Source organism: Cricetulus griseus, chromosome 5, assembly GCF_003668045.3.
Source record: "Cricetulus griseus strain 17A/GY chromosome 5, alternate assembly CriGri-PICRH-1.0, whole genome shotgun sequence".
In the NCBI taxonomy this organism is placed as follows: Eukaryota; Metazoa; Chordata; class Mammalia; order Rodentia; family Cricetidae; genus Cricetulus; species Cricetulus griseus.
In genome coordinates, this window is record NC_048598.1 from 190,990,150 (window position 1) to 191,008,915 (window position 18,766).

Here is an 18,766-nt window from a genome sequence, read left to right on the forward strand (position 1 = left end):
CTGGCACCTAAGTTTGACACAGTAACAAAAACAAAAATGCCTTTAAATTGGAGTGTGAAAAATGGGCATCCTGTAGGGGATGCTTGTTTGCTTTTTCAAAATGAGCTGGGTAAGAATGGATGGAGACTTATGTGACAGAGCTCTAGGCAGGGTACCACAAAGTCATGCTTCTCTAGGGATCTGCCTCCCCACAATAACCAATAACAAGGCAATAACGATCTTTGACAAAATATACTAACCAATGTCTTTCTTGGGAATCCTTGGTTCAGATGAGATGTGTCATCTAGCCATCTCTACCTGTGAGGAGGTGCCTACCAGCTGGTGATCACATACCTTCTGAATAAAAACCACTCCTCAGTCTGCTCTCTGGATAGATGGCTCTTCAGGATAATGGGCCACCAACTTTCAGGCAGCTAGTCCATTGGTTAATGACGTTCTTCCCCAACAGTCACATTCCTGTCTAATGACTGGCCTCCATCATAAGATGAGCAGGTGGCCAGCCACATCTGCCAGGGTAGATTTTCTGGAATGCCACTGTATTTGAAGGCGTGGTATTTTCTTTTGCCTTCATGTTACAGTTGGAGCATCATTATTGTTTCTTATCAGTTTTGCTTTTTGAGAAATCCTCTTTTTTTTTTTTTCATATAGGGTCTCATGTAGCCAGGCTGGCCTCAAACTTACTATGTGACCAAGGATGACCTTGAACTTGTAATCCTCCTCCTGCCCCCGCCTCCCAGTGCTGGAATTTCAGGTGTGCTCCACCGTGTTTGTTTTGTGAAGTGCTGGGACCAAAACCCAGGGAACAGGCAACCAATTAAGCTACAACCCCAGCCCCTATTACTTTCTCCCCCTATTATTTGGGTAGGCAGTATTAACTTTAAGTCTCACTTCAAGAATAGGAAGGGGCACATAACAAAGCTTACACGTGATAATTTGTTAAGTTTAAAAAGTTGTACCTTAAAGACTGTCTTCCAGCTCTAACTCGGTACTTGCTTGTGAGGGTCAGTCCTCAATACAGAAGGTAGTACATGGACCTTGCAACAGACTTTGTATTGTAAGAAGTGACCCAGTGGCCCAGTGGAAACCCACTCACAACCTCTGGACTGACAATTCCTTGGGGACAAGACAGTGGGTCTTTAATTCCACCTAAGTAAATCCCTTATGGTTCCCAGAAGCAGCCACAGGACCCACCACAACCTTCTAGAATCTTCATTCCCCACTCTGGGAGGGCAAGCCTCTTGTGAATTCTGGTCATAGGTGGGGTCACAGGACCAGCCTACGGAATTTCCAGAAACAACCATATCCCGGCAGTGTGTTAATCAGTAACAGTCCCAAGGGGACCACACTTTGGAATAACAAATATTTGCAGAAGGCTTTGCAAAGGCTTCGAAGCTTATGCCTCTTCTCTCTGAATGGTCTTAGCACCAGTGGTCCAGAACTGGTAAGCGTTGGTAGGTGGGGGGGTGTGGGGGAGTAGGGGGGGCCCTCCAGAAAGTCTAACAGGGAAGGGTGAGGAGAAGAGCCACTTTCACTCTCTCCTAGTGGACTTCAAGGTGAGGTCTAGGGGGCAGGCATTGCTTTTTCAGCTTAGACCCCAAAGGACTGTAAATCAAGTTGGGCTTAGGGTGGCATAAAAAGCATGTCAGCCATAGATAGGAGGTAGCCAAAGAAATGGCTCTGAAGACTTGGTATTTGTCATCTACCACAGCTCACTGCCCAGGCAGGTGAGCCTGGTACCACCAGGGCTGGAGAGAGGCAAGGGAGGCACTGTTCCCCACATACTGCTCAGAGCTGTGTCAGGCAAACAATCCGTTTCCTACCATTCAGGCTCCGTGTGACCAGAGTCCCAGCAGAGAGTGAGCTATTGAGGACATCTTAGTGGTATATACCTCAGCCTTTAGGACACTGGTAATATAGCCAGGTTTTGGGCCTGAGGGTATAGTAGAATATCAGAGAGTTAGCACCTGACAGCCAGCGGGAGGAGTGTGGTGCTGGAAAGCCACTGCCAGAGCAGGGTTAGCTTCCACCGGACTATGGATCTGGGGCATGGGTAGCCAGTGCGTGCCTTCAGGGGCAATAAGACTGAGTGGGTTGAGCCCAGGTCTTGTGTGAAGAAGAATCAGCCAAGTTTCCTGCAGCCATCTTGTAGCTGTGGGTAGAGGAAGGAAAGGAGACTTCCCAGGAACTGTGTACAGGAAGTGCAGGGGAGAAGGGGCTTAAATCAGAAAGCTCTGTGCAGAAATGCCTTCCTTTGGTCAGATTCTCTCTTGGACCTTCCAAATCCCCACTCAAAGGTGTTACACACCAAGGTCCTGTAGCTCAGCGCGGAGGGGCTGTTTGATATGCCTTATGAAACAAATGATAAAGGCGAAGTAAAGGTCAGTAAATGGCCCCAAATCCCACCTGAGCCTGCTCTGAGGTCCATTCCACAGGAAAGGGCCATGACTGGCCAGTGAGCAGAAACTGGGGGAGGGACCACAAGCTCAAGGACCTTACAGAGGACAGGACTCTTGGAGGAAGGCTTGTAAACCCCCCACCGTGGTAACACCCCCACCCCCACATACCTATCTGCTCCAGGTCAGTCTAGGGTATCACTAACCTGCAGGAACCCAGAAAAGCCCACACCTAGCAATAATGCTTTATTAGTTATTAATGCCTCCCCCTCCCCTCTCCTCCCCACCCCCACCCCCGGCCTCCACAGCTGAGCACATGAGGGCTGTTTTTAGCCTCTTGCTTCCTGTCCTCCTGGCAGAGGTGTGGCTGGTGACCAGTTTGAACTTCAGCTCCCATTCACCAAAGGCCCAGGCAGAGTTGGAGTCTTGGGATCCTCAGAACCATACTTGGGAGGAGAATTCATGGACTGTCCCTGGTGATGAGGAAGAAGAAGATTTGCTGAAGACTAGCCAGCAGCAGCTCTCCAATGAGACTTCCAACTTTGGATTCAGCCTGCTTCGGAAGATCTCCATGAGGCATGACGGCAACGTGATCTTTTCACCGTTTGGTCTGTCTGTGGCTATGGTAAGCTTGATGCTGGGAGCCAAGGGAGAGACCAAAGTCCAGGTGGAGAATGGACTTCACCTGCAGGCCCTGAGCCAGGCAGGACCCCTGATCCTCCCATCCCTCTTCAAAAGGTTCAGGGAGACCCTCTCCAGCAACCAGGAGCTGGACCTCGCCCAGGGTAGCTTTGCCTTCATCCACAAGGACTTTGATATCAAAGAGACCTATCTCAATCTATCCAAGAAGTATTTTGATACAGAGTGTGTGCCTACAAATTTTCGAAATTCCTCACAGGCCAGAGGGCTCATGAACCACTACATCAACAAAGAGACTCGGGGGAAAATTCCCAAGCTCTTTGATGAGATTAATCCCGAAACGAAGTTAATTCTGGTGCACTACATCTTCTTCAAAGGTATTTTGATAGTCTTGTGTTGTCAAAAAGCTATGAGAATCTGACCCTCTCTCCTTTTCCTTCTTCCGGTCAGTTTAGTTAGCACTAAAGGATGCTCTGCAAGCAGGGTCTCTGCTTTGCAGGCCCAGTATACACTGAAGAGGGAACGATGCTTTCTCCAAGGCCCCCACTCTCACTGCAGACCTGTGGTCCTGAGCACCCCCACCACCACCACCTGCTGACATGTGGTCCTCAGTTTCCATAGTTCTTCTGCCTGGGTTTCTTCTAATGTTTGGAAGAGGTAACACAGAGCTATTGAATGAGAAACTCACTATCAGCGAGACATCTCTACTCCCTTCCTCTGTCTTTGTGATCTGGGGCAAAATCTCTGCCCTTGGATTTGTTGTCATTATTATTGTGTGTGTGTGTGTGTGTGTGTGTGTGTGTGTGTGTGTGTGTGTGTGTGTAGGTAGGTAGGTAGATATACCTAGCAGTCAGAGGTGTTGGATCCTCCTGGAATTGGAGTTGCAGGCAGTTGTGAGCCACCCAATATGGGTGCTAGGAACCAAACTTGAGTCCTCTGTACAAGCAGTATGTGCTCTTAACTGATAAACCACCTCCCCAGTCCCATAGTCTTATAACAACTGGGACTCTAACTTGTTAAAGGTATGAAGCCACAAGAGCCGACATATGCAAGGTACTACACCATGTGCTTGGCAGTTACTACCCACCATGGGACAGAAACAGGTTGCATCTTTGTTCTTCCTGGCAGTCAATGTAGATGGCAGAGTAGGGTCATTGTCTCCTTTCTTAAGGGGATGAAGGTGAAGGTAGAAGAAGCTAGGTTGATCAGGATCACACACGGATGGCCGAGGTTAAATGTGAAGGATCCCATGATCTCATAACCCCAGTTTCTTCTGCCCCAAAAGGGCACAGGGTATGGCATGCATGCCTCTGGTTCCTAAAGGAGACTCACAAAGCCATAGATAGAAGGGCCATTTGCCAGCACCCCCAAATGCTCAGTGGAGAGTCATGTAGTAGCCTCTCCTGTTTCCAGAATCACATGAAGTAATGCTGAACTGGAAAAACCCCCACTACCTGTAAAGTATGTTTGCATATGAGCATGCTGGGGTCATGTGGTAGCTAGGAGTCCCTCATGCAGACAGCCATTGGAAGCCTTCTGCCAGGAAATGAAGTTTTGTTCAGATCCAGAACAAGGAGAACAAAGGAGAGGAGGGGGAGTCTTCACTTTTGTGTGTGGTTCCATTATGGGTCATTGGTAGATTCTTTGAGGAACTTGCTGCCTGGGCTGTGATCCAAGCAAACCTGAAAAAGGAATGGCGTTCCCTGTTTGGAGTAAAGGGGGTAGTATACTCTCTCCTCTACCACTCAAGTGAAACCAATGTGTTCTGTGGAGGCTTGCTTCTTTAGGGGCTTTCTTCTGACTTGTTCAGGGAAGTGGATGACTCCATTTGACCCCGCCTTCACCGAGACTGACACTTTCCACCTGGACAAATACAAGGCAGTTAAGGTGCCCATGATGTACCGGGAAGGCAACTTTGCCTCAACCTTTGATACAAAGTTCCATTGTCACATCCTCAAACTGCCCTACCAAGGAAATGCCACCATGCTAGTGGTCCTCATGGAGAAAACAGGTGACCACTTGGCCCTGGAGGACTACCTGACCATTGATCTTGTGGAGACATGGCTCCAGAATATGAAAACCAGGTATGATGCTACTTAGCCTGTTATCCTCATGAATATTCCCAACAGTTTTACCTAATGTGGCTTACTGCCCAGGCTACCCAGTGAGCACCAAGCTTCTGCAGGCAGACGCAACATCTGTCCTGCTTTTCACTCTATCTTACTATCAATTCAGTGTAGGCCTAGCTTTACTGTTCATTAACTCAGCAAATACAACAGTTTGCCTATTCAGATACCCATTGATTCCATGGTTGCATCAGTTGAGAAGCCAGGCAGAGGGAGAGAAACAACACTGTAAGAGGATAGAGCACATCAGCAGGTCAAGGCCAAGGCAAGGGATGTTCTCATATTGTGATGAGGGGTGAACTGCATGAGTATGTCTGGGAGAGGAGTCTTTAGAGGCAGGTAAAGCATGGCTGGTGGCTCTAAGGAACAGCAAAGTGGCCAGTGTAGCTGCAGCCATTAGAGAAGAGTTGAGAGGATTCGAGGACAGTTGCCTCAGAAGTCCTGGGCTTTGCCTGCAGGAGATGGGGACACAGAGGGCTCTGAGCAGAGGTTCAGGGAGATCTGATGAAAGGATCACACAAGAGCCTGTGTTGAGAGCAGGCACTAAGGATGAGGAGGACCATGAGGACACCAGTCAGAAGATGCTGTGTAACTTCAAGATGCCACAGCTTGGGCTATTATGGTAGCAGGTGAGATGACAGAGGTAGACAAGGCTCTGGATCTGTCAGGAAGGAAAAACTGATGAAACTGATGACTAGATATGGAATGGGGTGGGGAGAAAAAGAAGGAGAAAATAGAGACATGGATCCTGGGGGCTATCAGTCAGTCAACCTGTAGTTCTTGGCTCTGGCATCTCAAGGATGGGTGTTTCACATACTAAGAATGTGAAAGGAACAGGTATGGTAGTGATTTCAGAGCTCAGTCCCAACATCTTGACTAGAAACATCTCCCTGAGCTCTACAGGAAGGAGGCCAGGCCAGGGCTAGGCCAGAGTCTGAGTCTAGGAGTAACAAGTGCCTGGCTGGGGTTAGGACCATGAGAGCAGGTAAGACTGAACATAGAAGGGACTCTGTGTGGAGAGAAGAGATGGAAGGGTGGGGTAGATACTTGGGTGGTTGTTGGAAGTCAGTCCACCTGCTGAAGAACAGGTAGACAGCTCCAGTAAGAATCTCATTGTGTGCCTCCCAAGTCCTTCCACTCTAGAGCTAGTACAAAGATAAGCTCAATGGAAGGTCCTTCTATAGTTTTACTTTCGTTTTTCTGCCATTTTTTTTTTCAAATCTTTAGGCACTAGCAAAGGACTGAAACATGATCCCTAGCAAATGTTTGCTGACTGACTACATTTATGAATTAACACTTAGTAAAGTCATAGCCTCTGTTATTTCCAGCCTGGAGCCCGGCCCAGCTGTGCAACAAGTGAGAAGTGGAGGAAGGGTGTATTTATGAAATAGCTGCTGCATACCACACATTGTTCTAGACACCTTACATATATCTATCATTCTTTTCAACAACTCTAATACTGGTGTATGTACTTTTGACTACTCTTAACAGAGTAAGAAAAGTGAAAACCAAGATTAATTTGATGTAATTAGTAGCTTTTATGTTTTTTTAAATTTCTGAGCCAAAAAATAAAAATAAAAGCAACAAAAAACCCTCATCTTTCCAAATCTCATATTCTCAGAGAATTCATGGTAGGGAAAATAAATAATCTCAGGGCTTCCCTGGCTAAGACAGCAGGGCTAGTTAGTTCAAAGCCCTCTTTGCTTCCTTTGTCTGCCCATCCCCAAATTCTCTGGGAATACTGAGGTCTAAGGTGCTGGGCTGGGAACAGTATCCTCCAGCAGTGTGCAAGGACGCAGGAAGCAGCTAGAGAGTTGGTTGGGATTGTGTTTTAAACATAGGGAAATAGACATGGAGTCTGGCATTCTTTGCTAAGAAGCATTTTGGGTCATGAACTGAGAAGCTAGCTCACTGGGGTAGACACAGTAAGTTTCATAAGCCAGAGTATTTTCTCTGGAATAGAATACTAGCAAAGGATCATATGAGCTATGTACAGTCAAGCAGAGGAAACACTCGTGGAGGAAGGAAGAAAGCATGTGCATGTCAGCAGTCCCCAGCCATTTCACTGTCATCTATCCTTGTGCCACAGGAAGATGGAGGTTTTCTTTCCCAAGTTCAAGCTGGACCAGAGGTATGAGATGCATCAGCTGCTCCAGCAGATGGGAATCAGGAGAGTCTTCTCCACCTCAGCTGACCTCAGCGAACTCTCAGCCTTGGCAAGAAATCTTCAGGTGTCCAAGGCAAGTCAGGGGTTGTGCTGAGGCCAGTCCTCAGCATGCAATGCCACTGAAACCAACAAATACTGTGCAAACCATGTCATTGTGATTAAATGTCTAACTGTAGTAGGGAATTTGACTCCAGTCCTAACAGCCTGAAGTAGCATTCAAACCGTGCTACTCAAACATCATTTTAAATAAGTTCTCTTTGGAAGAGCTCCATCCCTCCTCCCTCCCAAGGCCTAGGGAGGCATCTGCCCCTCATACAGACAGGCTTTTAACCCATCAGTACCTGTGTTGAATATCAAAAGGACTCATGAAAGCATATCACCTTTGGCACCAAAGAAATCACTGGTCATCACCTGGCCCAACCTCCTATGCCCTGTGATGGCCATTCCATCTCCTCTATAATTAGCCTCGGAGACCCTCTTGTTCTTCCTCTCCCCCTCATTCACCCTCCTTGCTATTCTTCAGACAAGGAACTCATCCCTTCTTTGAAAAGCAGCCCAATACACAAATGGCTGGTTCTTTTGCAATATAGTGACTGGTAAGTTCTCCAACTCACGCTTTTTGGTCTTTCTTCTGGAGTATTGAGAACAAACTGATTCAACTTTGGTAACAGTCAGCAAATATTTGATGCCACTGCTGTTGGGACCAAGCTGGTACCTCTGGAAGATGTTTTGAGGTGTCTAAACACGCTGAGTCCTTTGACGTCCTTCCGGCTGGCAGTGAAGGGGAAGCTCGTGGTTAGTCTTCTTGCTAGCTCACACCAAATCTGTAACTAATCAGTGTTTCTCGAGGGAAGTAAATCTTGGTTCTTGCAGCAGTTCTGTGCACTGCAGTGGAACTAGTTAGCATTCCCGACCTGTGTGCATTCCGACTCTCTTCCTCACCATTACAATCAAGAGGTTGGAATCAGATTTGCCAATACCACTGTTAATTATGAGAGATTTAAAGTGGTACCATGTAAGGTGGAGCCATCTGGGTAACATCAGCCTGAGTACAGGCAACCAGAATCCAGGAAGGCACTACAAACCATCAGGCTTGCCCCTAGGAAATGCCTCAGCATAATTAATTATCAGGCAGCTCAGAGTGCCCTCAGATCAAGAATCAGCATCACATGCACAAATGTATCAGCCAGCTTTCCTGGTTCCAAGCCCAGAATGCATCTTACAGAGCCCACAGTTCCCATAGCCTCCTGGTATCATTTTGATTTAGGAGACAGTCTCTGGTGCAATCTCATGTACCTCTTAGCAAAGATAGGCTGCAACACTGAACCCCAAGGAACATGGCTGAGTGGGCAGAACTATTGTAGACATTTTCTGTCAATTCCCTCTTCCCATTGTCACACAAATGATCTTCCATGGCCTTTCTTTTTCTAGGTTTTACAGCAATCAGTGCTTGAGGTGGATGAAAGAGGAACCGAAGCAGTGACTGGGACACTGTCAGAGATTGTCGCTTACTCTATGCCTCCTGTCATCAAAGTGAACCGACCTTTTCATTTCATGATCTATGAGGAGATATCCAGGATGCTTCTGTTTCTGGGCAGGGTGGTGAACCCCACTGTCCTGTGACTCAGGCAGGTGTAAGCCTCAATCACAGCAGCTGCTTAGCCAGAGGTGTCTGAACCACAGGATGCTGGTGGTGAATGGTAAACCATGTGTCCTCTGCATCCAGCCAGTTTGTTGTGGCTGTTCTCTGATCAACACAGAAATTAAAATGACGTCTGTGCAATGTGTCCGGCATTTTAAAACTTTCTCCTGAGAGCCTTTGCTGACTGACTGAAGACTAGGTAAGGACTCGACTTTGAGAGCAGTAGGTAGGTCAGCCACTGTGGGACAAAGTCTCTAGGGAATACATGGACATCCTCCTACAGGCATGCTTCTCACTCTATTTCTCTATCATGCAAAATCAGGGTTTTATTTTAGTTTATCCCAGAATTTCTCTATTTCTCTCTCTCTCTCTCTCTCTCTCTCTCTCTCTCTCTCTCTCTCTCTCTCTCTCTCTCTCTCTCTCTCTCCTCTGTCTCTGTCCCTCTCCTCTTTCCCTCTCCTTCCCATCCCTAACCCACCCACCGCCCACTCTCTGACAGGGCCCACAACATAGCTCTGGCTGGCCTGGAATTCTATGTAGACCAAGCTGGCCTTGAACTTGAAAAAAAATTCACCTGCCTCTGCCTCCTGAGTGCTAGGATTAAAAGTGTGTGCCACCATGGTCAGCATTTTTTATGTGTTGTAATATGTTTTAATTAATCACAGAATTCTTTCTTTTTTATTAAAATTAGCAGCAAATCCCCATACTCCACCCTAATCACAATGTCTGGCTCAACCACAGCCACTCATCTCCATGACACATCTAGTTACATATTTCCACCACAGCAACCACAGATCATGCAGTTCAGTGCTTTCATTTTACAAAGAAAACAAACATGTCAGAACCAGGGCTACATCCTGACTTTCATGAGTGACAGGCACCTTTTCCTCTGTGTGCTCCTTTCTTCATTAGAGTTTACATATAAATACATACACTAACAATGACCTTTTATAATTGCTTTGGTATAGCGATGAATACAGTCTCAATTATATTCATCATTTGCCAACAAAAAGTATATGTCTTGCTCATTGCTGATTAAGGAAATGTCTTCCAGAGCTTTTATCATGGTGGGGGTGGGGTGGGGGCATGGGGGATGACTATAGTGCCCACTGTGCATGATGAATATATCAAACCTAATATCTCAGTGGGAGGGAACATTTGCCCAAGGCCACTCAGTGTGACCTTGGTAAGCCAATCCTTCCTTCCTATTCTAGTCTCAAGTCCTTGTTACACCATCTTCTCTCTCTATTGTCTCAGGGACTGCTAAATAGTGGGCTGCCTTTGCCTCAGTCACCACTGCAGTTAAACAAAAGGAAGCATGGACTTTGTCCCAATATGAAAGGAAAATGAAAATACCTCTGAAGCATTCTTGGCCGGTCATTTTCTATCTTGTAGGAATGAAATAAGACAGTCCTTTGGGAGTAAATCAGAGGTTCCTGAATGGGGCTAACTAGTCTCAAATGTCAGCTGTGCTGACTAAATGCATCACTACATTTCTATCTGCTATCTGATATATAAACATACCTAACATGAATTTATTCATTAGTTACTCAATGACTGTATGTCAAGAGTAGCATGAACAGGAGGCAGTGTCAAAAGGCAGTCTAAACCAGACTTCCTCACCTCAGTCTTGACATTAACTCAACTCTGTAGGCATCCAGGCATTAATAGATGTTCAGTTAGGACCAGAAAACTCTAGGGCCTAGGAAGAGAGACAAGAGAGGATGGTTCTAACTGGCATTTGTAGGTACTTGTGTTCAGTTATTTGGGTGTGCTTTTGGGGAAATAATAGGAAGAGAAATTTAATTTTTTACAGATTTATTTTATGTATATGGATGTTTTGTCTGCATGTACATCTGTACACCAGAAGAGGACATTCTAGCCCAAGGACTGCAGTTATAGACAATTGTGGGCCATCATGTAAGTGCTGGGAACTGAACTTGGGGCCAGAAAGAGGAATTTTAAGAGAGGGTTCTGGCTCTTTTCTCACTTGGAAAGATGAAATCTAGACAAGGAACCCTATGGTTATACCACACAGGAATAAACATGGCCAAAGCCAGTGACAGGCAGGCCAGCGCTGCAGATGGAGCAGAGCACTGCCAACACACCTAGTTAAAGAAGATTAGGTCTTCTGATAAAATGAAGACATCAGTGAATGCTCCAATATGCCACCCATTTGCTTTTTAATCTTCCTGTATATTTGTTTCTGGGGTACAATTTGAACAAAGATTCAAAATTTTTAAAAGTTTTTAATGCTTGTGAAAAAATACTCCCAAAAGTAATTTTGAATAACTGCTTTAATTAAGAATTTAATGCCTAAGCAATTGACTTCCAACGTTATAAGCAGAAGTGACTAGTCTCTGTCAGATCACTTTCACCTTATCCCACATATAAAACAGGAATATAAAAAGCTTATGACTACTAAGTGTATTATTTAACAATCAAATTGAAACTCTCTATTTTATCTGAAGTAGACAGAGGCAATGCCGACTTTTTGAACCAGAGTACTGGAAAAAGTGATGCAGCCTTGATGCCCCCTTATGCACAATGAATTCTCCATACCACAATAGATTCAATTCTATACTACTAATGCTAGTAGGAGACATAAACTTATTAAACTCGATTTCCTTATGCAGGATGGTCAAGTTTCTCATGGCTACTAGACTCTCACTTCTGACCTGACTGTCCTTGATGAAGGGTGTTATTAAGTCCCTAAAGAGATCATGGGGAAGGGAAGGAATGACAAAGAATGAAGAAGCAATAAGCAACTGTCCCTGAGTCCTTTACAGTTGACACAAATATGCTCCACTTGCTCATTATGTAAAGATGAACTGCCTTCTCCTTATAGAGTAAGAACTGTAGGAAAGTATTTAAAACTTTTCTCACAAGTGCTGGTAGCTCATTAACCTCTGCTTTATTTTAAACAAGCTCATTATCCATTTCACATTATAAAAAGTAACCACGCACATGTATGCATTCACAAATTAGACCATCTTTATCGTACATCAATATATCTTTAAAAAAACAAGTATTTCTGATATCAATATAGGTATATGCTGATTGCATTTGAAATAGAGAAGCTGACAATAGCTTCATACATTCTATCTCAGGTACCGACATTTTAAAGTTAAGGACAATCTATGTTCCACAGGCAAATTTTGATGGAAGTATTAGCATTAGTACAAATGGGTGCTGTTGACGTAGCATGAGCATGATAGCTTGGAATAACAGCTGATTCAAAGTAGATTCATCATTTGAAATTAAGGACAGATACAATTCAAAATGTAAACAAAGCATTTATAAAAGAATTCTAGGAATTAAGGAAATCATCAATCTATCATTTTAAAGGTATTTTTGTAGCTAAAATTTTCATGAATCTTTTCAGATTTTCATGGCCGAATCTAGACTGGGGTCATCCAGGTGCTGACACTGTTGCAGAATCCCAGGACCCATGGAACCACAGACAGTGTTCAGTTTGAATTGTCTGCTCTGAGGAAATACAGTGCCGTCCTTACCTCCTGTGTCCTTGCCCATGTAGCTACCCAAGGAGCAGTCAGCTAATCCAGACTGCTATGGAATTTCTAAATGTACAACTTAGAGTAACCAACAGCCAGCTTCCCACAGAGATAGGCATGTCTTCCTGCAGTCTGAGTACACACCTCAAGTTGGAGCTCAATTGCACTACACTGGAACACTGGGATTCAGAGCCCACACTAAAACATGCCATACCTCCTAGGGAATCTAATTCCAAATAAGTTTCAGATCAGCTGCCTGGTGTTCCTTTGTCCCTTCCCCACTTAACAAGCCTGGCATCACTGGAGCTCTTTTCCACCGTCTCAGTCTCTGCTGACTGCTCGCCTCTGTCACCAAGCAGTTGACTTAAGGATTGGATTTTCTGGATTTTCTGATGAAGGAAAGAAATAAAGAAGAAGGAGAGAAGGGAGGGAAACAGGGAAGAAGAAAGAGACCAAGAAGAAAATGTAAAACAATTATCCATATAAAGTAAATAAATGTAAGTATGCTAATCTGGGTAAACCTACAATATGAGAACTCTGATAAAGAAGAAATGAATTACGCGCTTTAGATCATTCGGGATTACTGGTAATTATCAAAGACCATCCTGCGCATACCTACCAGCATCCCCTTCAATTTACACAGCTTTTCCTACACTTTCGATTTTGCATAGCCATTAAGGAAATTACACAGGTATATCAGCTGTCCAGCCCTAGAAGACACAAGCTATGCTGCACGCCTGTGCTTCCCTTATGACACACTGCTTGTCAGCACCAGAGCTGCCCTTTGGTAAAGCAGGTGAATGTCCTGCAAAGGATTTTTCTAAGAAGTAAAAACTGAGGTAATGCTTTCTGCAATCACTTTATAGGCTTATTTTAAATAAAGAGGACTTTTTTCTTTTCAATTTGGATATGACAGTCTCTAAATTGTTGATAATACTTCACTGGAAAAAGGCCAGTGTAGATACCAATTACCTATCCAACTAATGAGCATGTTAGAACCCTGTGTGGGAAGAGCCAGGTGCTGCACAGCCAGACATATGTGAAGAAGGGGCTGTAGATGCTTGCAAGCCTTCCTTCAGACCACTTGGAAAAGGTACAAACTCTGTATGAGTTCTCACTGGTCTTTATTGTAGATTCATTTTGGTAACCATCAGTTATACCAGAAAATAGGGAATTCATTCTGCAAAAAGGAAAGATGTGCACAGCAATGAAAGAACACATAAAGTATCTGGAATAAAGGAAAGTACCATGAAATATTGGTTCAGCAGTCTTTCCTTCAAAAACAAAACTAGTTACAATGATGCTACCATGTTCCTCAGGACAAGTTCAGGGCAGTAGAAGAAGAGGGTCTGTGGTGAGAGAGAAAGATCTCAGGATATGGAACTGAGAGACCCCTTAAATGAGCTATGGGCCAGATTTGCTGTTTGACAGATATGCAGAAGCCCCAGAGCCCTGCAGGCTCACCAATGCACGGTGGCTTTGCTCATACTGGAGTGGGTACATGGTTCTAGCCCAGAGTGCTGCAGACCACCAACTCATGCCACCTCTGCCCCAATGGCTCCTAAACAGCACTAGGCTTTCTGTAGAAAGAACACCCTTCAAGTTGGCATCACTAGTCTGCAATATCTGAATCACCTGTTGCTATGATTATTTTTGGAGCATTTAGTACCACATTCTGAGCTCCATTAAATATCTTTATTTTTGAATTCTGAATGAAATGGTGTACACAAATTTCTAATGTACATATCAAGTGGCCTCAGAATTTAAAATGAATTATAATACAACCAGCTCCTAAAAGGAACTCAAGCCAGCCAGAGGAGAGTTTCCATAGAAAGATGCAGATGAAAAACTTTATTCAAAAATGTGAGCTAAGCATAGTGAGGTATACCTGTAATCTCAGCATTTGGGAGGCTGTGGCAAGACCAGAGTTCTAGACCAGAGTAGGCTACATGGTCTCAAAACAGAAAGGAAGGAAGGAAAGAAAGAAAGAAAGAAGGAAGGAAGGAAGGAAGGAAGGAAGGAAGGAAAGAAGGAAGGAAGGAAAGAAGGAAGGAAAGGAGGAAAAGAAAGAGAAGGGAGAATCCCATGAATTTAGTGATGTATGCTCAAGAGGAAATCTGAATCTTGCTAAGTTTTACTGTGATTTGAACAGCTGCTCTGTATGAGAGAACAAAGCTGTAGCTATAATAGTTTGGTCATACTTGCAGTGTTACTGTGATAATTTTTAGGGCATCATTCTTTTAAGGGTTCAAAAGAAACAAATTTAAACAAGAAGGAAACAGCACACAAAAAGGAACCATGGGGGCGGGTAACAGGCCCTTTATAACTTTAATTCAAAGTACAAGTGTCTACAAGTATGTTCAGCTACTAAGCCCACACTCTGGGTCCCATGCTGTTGTGGTACTTCAAAGTGGCATCAGCTGTAGCCACCTTTCTGAATGTCAGGTGATCAGACACTAGTTAGGTATTTAGATACCTAGTAGTCAATGCCATTGTCGTATGTTACTATCAGATATCTCATACACATGACCATAGTCAAGGCTCTCACATAACTACCTTCATCCTACAACATTCCCTCATTAGAGACATGTTCAGTTCTTTGAAGTGTGGAGGTGGGGAGGAAGGTGCCCTGAGCCCAACAGCACACTCAGCAGTGGAAACAGTACTCACAAGGTAGCCTTCCGAGGCGGTGCATCTTTACTTCCACTACTCTTTGCATCAGCTGTGTTACCTGTCCCACGGGAAGTACTGGGCAAGACGGGATTAGGAGAAAAGGAAGCTGGAAGGCTACTGGCATTTCGAGTCCGGAATGAGTCATCTGGAAGTCACATGTGGAGAGGCAGAGGTGTTGATACTCAGAAAGATGTTTACCAAGGAGAGAAGACTCCAGACGGTGGGCTTTTTCCTCTTATAATTTATATACTGATTAAGATTAGACATGTGTATAATCCACTGCCATTACCACAATCAAGACATTAAAACATGCTATCACAAATGCCCCTCAGGCCCTTCATAACCCCTCCTTTTCTACCTCCTCTTTCTACAAACCACCAGTGTTCCCCTAGTTAAAGATTAGTCTGCATTTTCTAGGATTTTTACATAAAAAGAATATGCTGTCAATTTTTTATATGATCAATTTTTTCATAGTTTTCATATAACTAAAATTCATCTGTATTTGCACTTCATAACTAGTGTTGTATAGATGGGCTAACATTTGTTCTAAATGTTCACTTACAGGCATTTTCTTGATTCTAGTTCTTGACTGTAATAAATAAAACTGCTATGAGCATTTGCATAGAAATCTGTATGTGGCTGTGTTTTAGTATTTTTCAGTAAGTGCTTAGGAATAGATGTGCTGGGTTTTTCTAGTGTGTTTAACTTCCGATGACATTGTCAAAGCATTGTCTGGCTCCTTTCTCCTTTTCTCTCCTTGAAATTAATATTATAAGCGTTTGATTTTCAGACATGGTATGAGCAACAAGCAGTACAGCACTGTCCCCATAGCTACTGCTTTGTTTTGTTTTGATACAGGGTCTCCTACAGTCCAGGATGCATCAGTATTGCATGCAGCCAAAGATGAATTTGAACTCCTGATCCTCCTGCCTCCAACTCTCAAGTGCTAGGATTATAGACATACATGGCTCTGCTCCACTTTCTCACCGTTTTTTAATTGTACTTCCCTAATGATTGGTGATGCAAAGCAACTTTTCATGCACTTACACCTTTATCTTCTTTATCTTATTTAAAATTTCATGTTCAAATCTTTTGTCCATTTTAAGCGAAGCTGCCTGTCTTAGACTTCTCTGAACATTCTTGACACAAGTTCTTTAAATAAGATATACTATGCATATTTTCTCCTAATCCGAGTCTTGTCTTGCATTTTTCTATGACTCCATCTCAAAGCCCAGAGTTTTAAATTCTGACACAATATAGTATGTCACTCCTTTTCTGCTGTGGTTAATATAAATATCTATCTGCTCCAAAATTATAGACTTCCTTCCATATCTTCTTTTAAAAATTATAATTTTACCTTTTGTGTTTAAGTTTACATTTTGAGTTAATGATTTCTATATAATGTCAGATATTAATTGAGGGTGAAGTTCCAGTTGGTCTAGTGCTACTTTTTAATGTACCACAAGATATGGTGATGACATCATTAAACAAATCCCATGATCAAAGCACTTCTGGTTTCTAGTGATAATCCTGATCTACCATGTTGTTTGTTGCTGTGTGTGTGGATATCAATGCTTTAATTATTGAAAGATATTCTGTTCTGGATATGAAAACACTATTACAAACTATCTGGTATGTATACATATTTTTTCATGAAAATAAAATGAACATAGTAAAAAGGAAGATGAAATACTCAAAATAAAACTTAAAAATAAAAGGTAACTAAACTTAAAATTTCAGGCCCTCTGAAATTAAGGGTCACATTTATTTTAATATTTATCAATCAATATTATAGCCCTCAACCAATATTTCCAATATACAAAATTAGAAATATATATCCAGTCACAAGTAATTTTTAGAAATATATCCTAGCCTTTTCTATGAATAATTCTGTCTTATTCTATAAAATCCACAAGTAAGCAAACTATAGATTGTGAAATAATTGGCTACCTGGGTGCTTTAAATGCTATGGAACACAGCCATGTTTATTCAGCATGCCATGCCTATGGCTGCTGTCATACTTAACAGCAGAGTAGAGTGACTATACCTAGCCCACAATGGCAAAACATTTACAAACTTGCTCTTAAGTAAATCTTCTGGCCCTCAGAACAAACTTTCAGGTACTAAAATGGTAAATGGATTCTGTTTTCAACTTCCTTACAAATTACTGGAAGTGTCTGTCCCTGCTTCAGGAGGCCCCTCGACCATAGTCAACTATCCTACTGTTAGTCCTTCCCCTCTCTTTAAAATTATCCTACCACTAGTCCTTCCCCTCTCTTTATAAGTGTTGAGCTCTGAGTCTTGACATAGTTTTTAAAAACAGTACATGGTCGAGTATTTCCTGAGCTGCTGAGTTACAGTAGCACTAAAAGCCCATTAAGAGAAAAATCATCACATCCTAGCCAAAAAGAATGGAATCTGCCTCTGGATGGAAACACACCATTGTTTGCTCCATTAGTGGTTAATCCAGTTGGGCAGACCAGTTATCTGACCAAGGGATCATCACTCAGGAAGCCATGCTTATAAGAGCTATGAAGAATAATTAGCCTTACATGAGATGATGTAGTTTTCCTCCCAGAATTTCGTCCCTGGGACCCCTCTGAGGTTCTGTTGGATCTACCCAACTTCCTGAGATCTCACTCAGACAGGCCTAACTTTTCTTTTTCCTTCTCTCCCATCTCTTCCTCTCAGATGCTGGCCAGAGCCCAAACACACTTTCTCTGGTACTTTGGACTTCTATAAAGCACCCCTCCCTACCGCATGGCTGCTTGTCTACCACCCTGCCTTAACTCAGATGGCATGGCTTCCTCTTTTTCTCTTCTTCGTTTCTATTCTCCTGGCAACTACCAAGATTTACAGCTTGTTCTGTTGCTTTTCTCTTACATTCTAATGGAACTATCCTCAAGTTTCATGTCTGTTTATAAATTCTTTTACTAAGGAGACTAAGAACCCCAAAAGGGAATCTTAATTTCCCCAGTGACAGGAAAAGTTTATTGCTTAAAGACTTGATGAGGATATACATTTAAGAAAGACATCATGGGGCTGGAGAAATGACTCAGAGGTTAAAAAGCACTTCCAGAGGACCTGGGTTCAATTCCGAGCACTCACATGGCAGCCCACAACTGTAACTCCAGTTCCAGGGGATCTGACACCCTCACACAGACATATATGCAGACAAAACGCTAATGCACATAAAAATAAATTGAAAAATAAAAACACTATATCTAGAGTTAGAAGGATGTATTTTTTAAAGAAAATATTTCATTAAAGTAGCTATTTTTGGAAGAGTGTACGCTGCTGCTTACCAGTTAGTGAAAGCATGGCAGTCCTCACCAACCCTGAGACAGAAGGTGTGTGAGATAAGCTGGAGCTTTTACTAGAAAAGAAAGTGATGGAGTTAGGACCTAAAACCACACTTTTCAGTCTTAGCTACCTAACACTTGGGGGTTTTCACCTTGTTTGTAAATGCTTCCTTCAACTTCCTATGAGAAACATGCCTCTTGCATTTATTATTTTTTATATTCCATGCTTCCAAATACATACTTTCTCATAAATGATGGGTAGATTCTATGAGATTTTCATATACTGTCATGGTAATAGTCTTCCTACAG

General features: G+C 43.2%; 2 protein-coding genes across 3 annotated transcripts in view; one reads left to right on the forward strand and one right to left on the reverse strand.

The window, feature by feature from the left end:
• Positions 1–2,709: 2,709 nt before the first annotated feature.
• Positions 2,710–8,948, forward strand: Serpina10 (serpin family A member 10). Of its 2 annotated transcripts, none has more exons than XM_035445033.1 (4): positions 2,710–3,409; positions 4,843–5,116; positions 7,248–7,398; positions 8,757–8,948. In XM_035445033.1, exons 1-4 carry the CDS (start codon positions 2,710–2,712, stop codon positions 8,946–8,948), a joined length of 1,317 nt encoding a protein of 438 aa, XP_035300924.1. The 2 variants fall into 2 exon arrangements, with proteins under 2 accessions (XP_035300924.1, XP_035300925.1); XM_035445034.1 differs by having other exon boundaries at positions 5,005–5,116.
• A 3,898-nt stretch (positions 8,949–12,846) lies between these two features.
• Ppp4r4 (protein phosphatase 4 regulatory subunit 4) overlaps positions 12,847–18,766 on the reverse strand; it is an 80,619-nt gene continuing 74,699 nt past the window's right edge. The window contains exons 23-25 of the mRNA XM_027416450.2: positions 18,461–18,531; positions 15,153–15,300; positions 12,847–12,871 (exon numbers count right to left, since the gene is read on the reverse strand). Of these exons, the coding sequence (XP_027272251.1) occupies positions 12,847–12,871; positions 15,153–15,300; positions 18,461–18,531 (244 nt within the window). The remainder of the gene's footprint in view (positions 12,872–15,152; positions 15,301–18,460; positions 18,532–18,766) is intronic.

What these genes read in the sequence shown, in the direction of transcription:
- Serpina10 (XM_035445033.1), top strand. Translation starts at nt 2,710, where the DNA reads ATGAGGGCTGTTTTTAGCCTCTTGCTTCCTGTCCTCCTGGCAGAGGTG. An exon ending in GCACTACATCTTCTTCAAAG is followed by an intron (nt 3,410 to 4,842) that starts GTATTTTGATAG and finishes TGACTTGTTCAG; the next exon opens with GGAAGTGGATGACTCCATTT. An exon ending in CTCCAGAATATGAAAACCAG is followed by an intron (nt 5,117 to 7,247) that starts GTATGATGCTAC and finishes CTTGTGCCACAG; the next exon opens with GAAGATGGAGGTTTTCTTTC.